This window comes from Gadus macrocephalus, chromosome 19 (genome assembly GCF_031168955.1).
Source record: "Gadus macrocephalus chromosome 19, ASM3116895v1".
Classification (NCBI taxonomy): domain Eukaryota; kingdom Metazoa; phylum Chordata; class Actinopteri; order Gadiformes; family Gadidae; genus Gadus; species Gadus macrocephalus.
This window is the reverse complement of record NC_082400.1, coordinates 8,126,833-8,134,891: the sequence shown is the minus strand read 5'-3', so window position 1 is coordinate 8,134,891 and position 8,059 is coordinate 8,126,833. Positions and strand designations below refer to the sequence as shown.

Genomic DNA, 8,059 nt, shown 5'->3' with positions numbered 1-8,059 from the left:
TACCACAACGTCACACTTATCAGTACATAAACACATAGTTGTAATATAAAAAAATACAGTAGCATATTTCACAAACAGTATTTGAGTTTTTGGAATACCATGACATTTTGACTTAATGTTGGCCTATCTACACTTCGTAGGACTATTTGTTACGAGGAGGGATGTGTAGACAGGGAACGAAATTGTTAACTAGCTTTTTTACCTTGCATCTTATCAGATGTAATTAAGCAGCCCGTCAAGTAACATGTTAGTAGAAAAACCCTCCACACCATTTTTGGGTTGATCAAAACCTCATATAAAAAAAAAACGTAGAACGTTTAGGATTATATTCTTCAGCTGTTCAATGTGTGTCGCTGATCGCACCAGATACAATGCTGACTCTGAGAAAGATACGGTGTCACAGCTGAATGTCATCCAGTAGCTTGGTTTCCCTGCCCATTCTTCCAGCTGGCAGGTGAAAGGGAGCACAATGGAAAGTGGACATTGTAGAGGTATTTTTTGACCATCCTTTTAGCTGGGAACATTGTGCGAGATTGCCTGAGGCGCAAACTCTTTATTATCCAGGGTAGATATTGTGTGTCGCATCCATCGCCTTTTGTTGTCATTTAAAAGGCGCTCATCCACTCCCCGAGTCCGACCCTATACTAAACTAGGGTTTTGGGATGAAAAGAGTTGAACCTATAATGTTCTCAGCAGGAGAAACAAATTGTGTGAATGAAACCAGTAAACATCTACCCAGAACCCGAGTCCTCCTTTTGGAATAAAAGTTTAACGGATTGGAAAATAAAGTAGTCCGGTCAAATACGTTTTTATTATAATGTAAAATACATAAAATACAAAACGTTAAGAAAGCATTTTTCTATTTACAAATGTACAAAAAGAAATAAGGATTATATTATATTTTGGCTTTAAACAAAACAAATATTTTGTTCAGAGTTACACATTTAATACAAAAATATGATTGGTGTGTCTCCTATAAATTATTGCACGGTGCAGCTGCAGTGCATTGAAGATTGCCGTCACCATTGAAGGAGGGTTTTCACCTGATAAGATAGTCTGACTGTAGAGCTCCAAAAGGACACTCAGACATATGGCACTGTCCTATTCTCTTTAGGTCTTTCTCATTCTCATGCTGTTGCTGTGTTTGTTGTCTTTCTTGGTCCCTGGTACCATTCCCGTAAATCCGTTCTTTTCGAGCCCAAAACCTGCCAGTAACATAAATTAGAATTGTACCTGAATTGGATGGCATCGCAGGTGAAATTTCTCTATAAATATCGATTGTTTGTAATAGTTTGTAAAGAAACGTTGTGTCATTACTGAGAGACGGCTGGCAGGGGTTTGTGGTCTCGCTATGGCTTTTGGATAGCTGTGTCTGCCCGACAACGATATCCTTCCTCCAGGTCACAAGTGCTTCTTGGCACTCGGTTATCCAAGTTTGTGGTTGTTCTGCTTTAAGTGAGACAAATTCCAGTTTTGGTCCCTTGAGAGTCGGCCCTGATCGAGAGAGCGGACATGTTGAAATCACCTGTCCCAGCGGCACAAGGACAGGGCTGGTCCTTTCCCGGAGAACGATTCCTGCTATTATTTTCTTTTCAATAAGCAGCTATCAACAAACAGTGTGTCTTGTGATGATTCCCAGCATTGCTTGAAGGCAAAGAATGGTTTTCAAAATATGAACTTTGGCATTTTTTCAGTGGGAAGGGGGGAGGGGTTATATTTTTGGATTTTGTTTAGTTCTTTTTGGCGTTTGCCTTCCTCCACCACCATCACCATCACCACCTGCACCCCCCCCCCCTCCCCCCATCACCCCATTATCATCATCCTCAGGATCCATCCCCTTCCAGATCGCCCCCCTCAAAGGTGTCTCTTCATGTGCAGGGCCAGGTGGTCCGACCGAGAGAAGGCGCGGTCGCACTTCTGACACTGGAAGGGTCTGTGGCCCGTGTGCTTCCGGTAGTGACGCGTGAGCTCGTCCGAGCGGGCGAACTTCCAGCCACATCCCTCCCAGTCACAATGGTAAGGCTTCTCCCCTGTACGTGCGCGCGCACACACACACACACACACACACACACACACACACACACACACACACACACACACACACACACACACACACACACACACACACACACACACACACACACACACACACACACACACACACAGTGAGGAGACAGAAAAAGGCACAGTAAGTTAGCCGTTTGGACTAGCCTGATAATCGTCCAGAAACTTCACGAAGTTCAAACTTTGTGGACTTTGAAGTGGGTAACGAGGCAACATGTGACATTGCTGTCACGTCACATGCGGAGTCGTTTGTGACGTGGAATCGTTGAGGCCGTTGCGGCCGTAGCAGATCCATGGACATTTAAAATCACGGAATGAGAACTTTGCACTGCTGGAGTCATCGTTCTGGTTCCTATGCTGCGCTGATTATCACTCAAGCAACCGACACCAGAACATGAACCGCAACATTTGGCCCTCAGCAGGTGAAAAGCTAGTCAAAGTCCAACTAAACGTGTGTTATGTATTATAATATATATAATATACTAATAATAATGTAATAAAATCATGAGGAGATCCATAAATTGTCTATAACAGGACTATTTATAATTCATAATATATTATATTAATATGTCAACAATATGAACCATAATAACAATAACATCCAAAATGTGTAATAACAATACTTGTAGATATAGGTATGGCTCATAAGGTCACCTGTGTGTGTGCGGTGGTGTGCCTTCAGATGGGAGCTCTTGGTGTAGGTCTTGCCACAGCCCACGTAGTCACAGGTGTGCGTGGCGATCCGCTTCCTTGGCCAGGAGCGCCGTCCACGCTTTGGCTTGGTCTCCTCTTGTACCCGTTCCCCCGTGGAGATCAGGTGGGGCTCTGCAGGGGGGCCAAAGGTCACAGTCCACCATCACCTCACAGCACCAGTCGTTCGCCTGGCCTTGTTCTAAACCCGTGACCCAATCGTCGAGGGTCTCAAGAGTGAAGATATTCTCAGCTTTGTTTTTGATCAGAACGCAAAGTCATTCTAACACGTTAACAGCATGAGTGTGGATGTGTGCTGTTGATCTCGGAAGAGGCACAATCGTTTACTGTAAACTAACATAACTGAGGTCTTGAGGTGTCAACAGGGCACTTATGCTTATTTCAGGACAATCTTTACAGCTGATTTCTATGTAAAGAGACGAAAAACCCCAAAAACATGATTATCTTGATTGGTGGTTTGACGTTTTAAGGCTACCTATATATAACACAGAATCACTGCATTATATATATTTTTTTTATTCCCCACAAAAACATCTGAGAGCAGATTATCAGTAAAGAACCAGGGAGTATAAGGCAGTAGCTTTCTCTATTTCATAAAAAACCTGCTTGTTAAGGTAATACGTGTTCAAAAAGCCCAGAAGACCAAGTTAACTAAATGAGTAAGTAAATTCAATTTGCTTGAATTTCATTTTTAGCTTCGAAGGTCAACACGTTTATACAAGGAAACCTGCAATCGGTTTTCATTTCCAGCACCTGATTAAAACGAAATGCGTTCGAGGGTATGACGGCTAGGTTTCCATTTTGTCTCTTAATAAAGTGAAAGAAATGCCGATACATTCACTCACCACGGGGCTGGGGGTTAACAGACAGGTACTGACCTTGGTAGTGCATGGACAGCTGTGGGAAGGGGGAAGGGTAGCCCTGGGGAGGGGAGCTGTGGTGGAAGCCCTGTGCGTGCTGGGCCAGTGGGGTGTGGTGGTGCTGGTGCTGCTGGTGCTGGTGGTGGTGATGACCCAGGACCTGGTGGTCCGGGGAGGTGGAGGACAGTCTGCTGCCGGCCGTGCCCGCCAGGCGCCCGCCCCCGTGGGGGAAGCAGCGCGTGGGGTCCCCCCTGCCCTGGGAGCCTACCCGGGTCATCTGGAGGTCCAGGGGCTGGGCGATGGTGCAGTCGCCGAGGTTCTCCTGCTTTATCCGGTGGCACGGAAACGGCAGCGCCGAAGCCGACGAAGACGACGAAGGCGACGACGAGGAGGTGGCGGAGGAGGATAAGGAGTCCGACGCGACGCTCACGCGGGCTTTGCTCACGTTCACGTTGACGCCCTGGCAGTAGTCGCCCATGTCCATGGTGGTCTTCACCACAAACTTGCCGTGGACGCTGGCGGCGGAGGCGTTGGCGCCGGGGGCGGGGTGGTGGAGGTAGGCGGGGTCCAGCTCGGGCCTCATGAGCTCCGCCACGAAGCCCCCGGACGGGGACACGTCGCTGAGGTCCGGCAGGGTGTAGAGGAGCTCACCGGCGGGGCCTTGGGGAGAGGGGAGAGGGTAGGAGGAGGAGTAGGAGGCGGGGGACGGGGACAGGGGCGAGGTCTCGGCCGGGCCGCGCGCCATCGCCGCCTCCTGCTGCTGCTGCTGCTGCTGCTGCTGCTGCTGCTGCTGCTGCTGCTGCTGCTGCTGCTGCTGTATGAGCAGGGAGTTGGACAGGATGAAGTCGTAGTCCAGTAAGTCCAGGTCTGGTTCTGAGTCTTTCTTGGCCATGCTACAGTGAGCGGCGGCGGCCGAGGTGTGGTCCAGGCCGGAGGAACTGCTTCCTGTCGGAGCTCTCTTAAGGTGGGACAACTCCTCCTTCCATCGCTAGAAGGAAATGTTGGGAAAACGCTTAATCGACAAATTCCCGATGTGTCGCAGGATACATGCTGCCATTTTACTAACTATCTAGTAACTGTTAACATCTATGCATGTTACATTAAGATATAGTTGGAAACCTTACTAGGCACACGCACACCATGATTGACATTTAAAAGTTATTCTACTGCTGGTAGAATAAGCCTTTAGCAGTACAGTAGCCTATACCTTTGAGGCATTCTTCTATATTTGTATACGTTTTACCCAGTAAGTTTATTTCTTGGGTTTGATGCCAGAGTGGCAATAATGATGATTTGGAGTGAGTTTTAGTAAGTTGAATAGCTTGCCCATGTTATATAGGTAGGCTTACATAAAACTATAGGTAGCCTACTCCATAATACTGACTATTGTTAACTTGGTTGCAATAGTAAAACCGAAAACACTTATATATCCCTTGTCCAATGAAGATAGTACTGTGCTCTGTAAAAAGGTATTAAAATAAGAGCAAGCCTTCGTGTAAAAAACAAATAACATTCAAAGTGTTTTATTTATATGAAAATACTACGTGTCTTATTCAGTCTGCACGCAAAACGAAGTAGGCCTAGGCAGTAAAAGACACGCTCTGCCTCAAAGGCATCCAAACTTTAATTTACACTAAACATTACTCAAACTTTGAATATACTGAACAGCAAACATCACCATTTATATTCAGCAATATTGAGCCAATCAGCCCTACTCACTAAATTAGAGGGTCTTGCGGCTTTACTCTTGACAGTCGTGCTGTTGGCGAAAGTGGATATGGATGGCAGCAGCGTCCCACTCAGAGCCATCTCCAAGTCATTGGGTGGCTGCCTGGGATAAACACAATATTATCCCTATGGCGGGGAAAACGATCCTCAAAACGACTGATTCAAGAATAATATCCCAATAAGTGAAGGAGCCTATTCATAAAAATAAAAACCTTAACAAGTTTCAAAGCGCACCTCATCAATGAAAATCAGTCTGCTGCGGTGCTCTGCGCGTCTTCCAGGTGGGCTCTGTTCCTCCTGCAGTTAAGCAAAGCGTTATTTGCATTCACCCGGCATCCGACGTCAGCGTCCGCCCGGTTGCGTCTTGTTTGTTGTTATTTACTAGTCCGTGGCGGCATGTTGCTCGCGCTGATGGGCGCGCGAGGTCGAGGGGGGAGCCGCGAGACAGACAGATACAACACCCGAGCTCGGATCAGGGGGTTTCCTGGCGCGCGTTTGCCATGCAGGGAGCAGCGGAGTGAGAGCGAGACTGAGTTTACAAACCCAGACGGGTATTCCTGCTTAAATGATTGCCGGTGGACACGCCCTCGTCGTTGCCGGGCGACTAGCAGCACTAAACATCAGCGCGAGGGAGGGAGGGAGAAGTGGGAGAGCGACAGAGAGGGAAAGCGAGAGAGAGGGAGAGAGAGAGAGAGACGTTTGTTTGTATTCATAGCAACGGCGCTATGACATTTAACATGCTTTATACATGTCAAACGTGGGTGAAGAAAATCATTTCGTAACAGCGTCATTCATTTGCGCGCATTGATGTATCACAATTAGAGTTCATTCAAGTTAACTAACACATTGCGATCCTATACACAAACTCTGATAAATGGTGTAATTTAGTCATAAGGTTTATGAAATAATAGAATATAGTATTGTGTTGTGCATGATTACTTGAATGAAATGAAACAGGTCTATCCAAGCAATCTTTCCTCCACCCAGTTTTTTTTTTTAATGTGAGTTTCTTTTGCATCTTGCATTCGATGAAGTTCCTTGAGAGCTGTAGCATATACTACAAACTATAAATATTTAGCTTGCTAGAGGTATTGTTACGACTAATTACTTCAATTACTTAACGATGTATACTATAGGCCTACCATCTGATTCTATGCTTTGGGGGGTTATATATACAATGTAGTTTTTTTATTTGAATGATCAGACTTTTTGGATCAGTTTTTATTTACCCAATGCCAGCAAACATACAGTAACTGGACACATGTTCAGAGTTTTTTGTGTGGGTTTTTGTTTGCCTGAGGTGTGTGTGTGTGTGTGTGTGTGTGTGTGTGTGTGTGTGTGTGTGTGTGTGTGTGTGTGTTTGTGTGTCAGTGCGTCTGTGTGTGTGTCTGTGTGTGTGAGAGAGAGAGTGGTGTGTGTGTGTGTGTCTGTGCGTCGGTGTGTTTGTGTGTGTCTGTGTTTGTGAGAGAGAGAGTGATGTGTGTGAGCGACTTATGTGTGTGTGTGTGTGTGTGTGTGTGTGTGTGTGTGTGTGTGTGTGTGTCTGTGTGTGTGTGTGAGTGTTTATGCGTAAGATTGGTGACTGGTGTGTGTAATTGCGTGTGTACGTGTACTTGTGTCTGTGTCTGGATGTGTGTGTGTGTGAGTGTGTCTGTGTGAGTCTCTGTATGTGCATGTGTACCCGTTTCTGTGTCTATGTGTATTTCTGTGTGTGTGTGTGTGTGTGTGTGTGTGTGTGTGTGTATAGGTATGTGTGTATGTGTGTGTCTGCATGTATGTGCACATGTGTGTGTGTGTGTGTGTGTGTGTGTGTGTGTGTGTGTGTGTGTGTGTGTGTGTGTGTGTGTGTGTGTGTGTGTGTGTGTGCACGAGAGCAAACAAACCTCTTACCCTTGATCCTGCTCCATCAGGATCCTGTCCGTTGAGCAAGTCAACAAACGTCTCATTTCTTAATTCAACAGGCTGGATTCAGACGGCTACACCTCTAATCTCACCATTGTTGGGCTCTATGCAAAGTGCTCTGCTGTAAAACTACTAGAGTATCCTTTTGGAGCAATGTGGAAAAACTAAAATGTGAGAAGTATTGAGTAACGCAGCTATTGAAGAAATAAGCTTGAAAAAAAATTGAGGAAAATAAACCTTGATTAAATCTTTAAATATCATATAGGCTGACGCCATAAAGATATGGGATTTTCATAACTTTACACATCATGCATTGCTTCCATTTCACCACAGTTGAACCCACTAAAACGTAATGTTATTAAAAGGCTATATATCTATAGATCTTAGAAATACACAGCCATCTAAGTAGCATGTTATTGTATTCTTATTTATATGCTATTTGTCATTATATTCCTTAAAGCCAAGGCAATCATTTTTTGTATGGATAGCACAGAGGCAGTCTTCAGAGGCAGATTGCATGCCCACGGATGAAAGGCCGATCTGCGACCATATAAATAAAGCAGAGGGAGCGATCACACAGACAGGCACTGCTCTGTCACAAAGGAGTCTGGGTAACATGCTAAGTTGGTGACCACAGCCAGGCTAATGGAATACATGCCGGCAATTACAGACAAGGAGGTTCCCTCGCTAATGGCAACATCTTGTTCCTTTTAATGTTCAGACGTCTGGTTGTTTGGTAAAAGGTAGAAGGGGTTCGTCAGTTGAAAAGCAATTAGAGACCATAGAACAGATTA

The 8,059-nt window shown here is 45.5% G+C and overlaps 1 protein-coding gene across 2 annotated transcripts in view; it reads right to left on the bottom strand.

Moving 5' to 3' along the window:
* Nucleotides 1-792: 792 nt before the first annotated feature.
* The window catches only part of klf4 (Kruppel like factor 4), a 24,305-nt gene continuing 17,038 nt past the window's right edge, over nucleotides 793-8,059 (bottom strand). Inside the window, exons 3-7 of one of the 2 annotated variants that reach the window (XM_060038207.1) lie at nucleotides 5,598-5,660; nucleotides 5,355-5,462; nucleotides 3,654-4,623; nucleotides 2,719-2,889; nucleotides 793-2,030 (exon numbers count right to left, since the gene is read on the bottom strand). In XM_060038207.1, the coding sequence (XP_059894190.1) occupies nucleotides 1,855-2,030; nucleotides 2,719-2,889; nucleotides 3,654-4,623; nucleotides 5,355-5,462; nucleotides 5,598-5,660 (1,488 nt within the window). In that variant the 3' untranslated portion in view covers nucleotides 793-1,854. Of the gene's footprint in view, nucleotides 2,031-2,718; nucleotides 2,890-3,653; nucleotides 4,624-5,354; nucleotides 5,467-5,597; nucleotides 6,434-8,059 lie in introns of those variants that run through there. The other variant, XM_060038208.1, reaches the window with a different exon arrangement.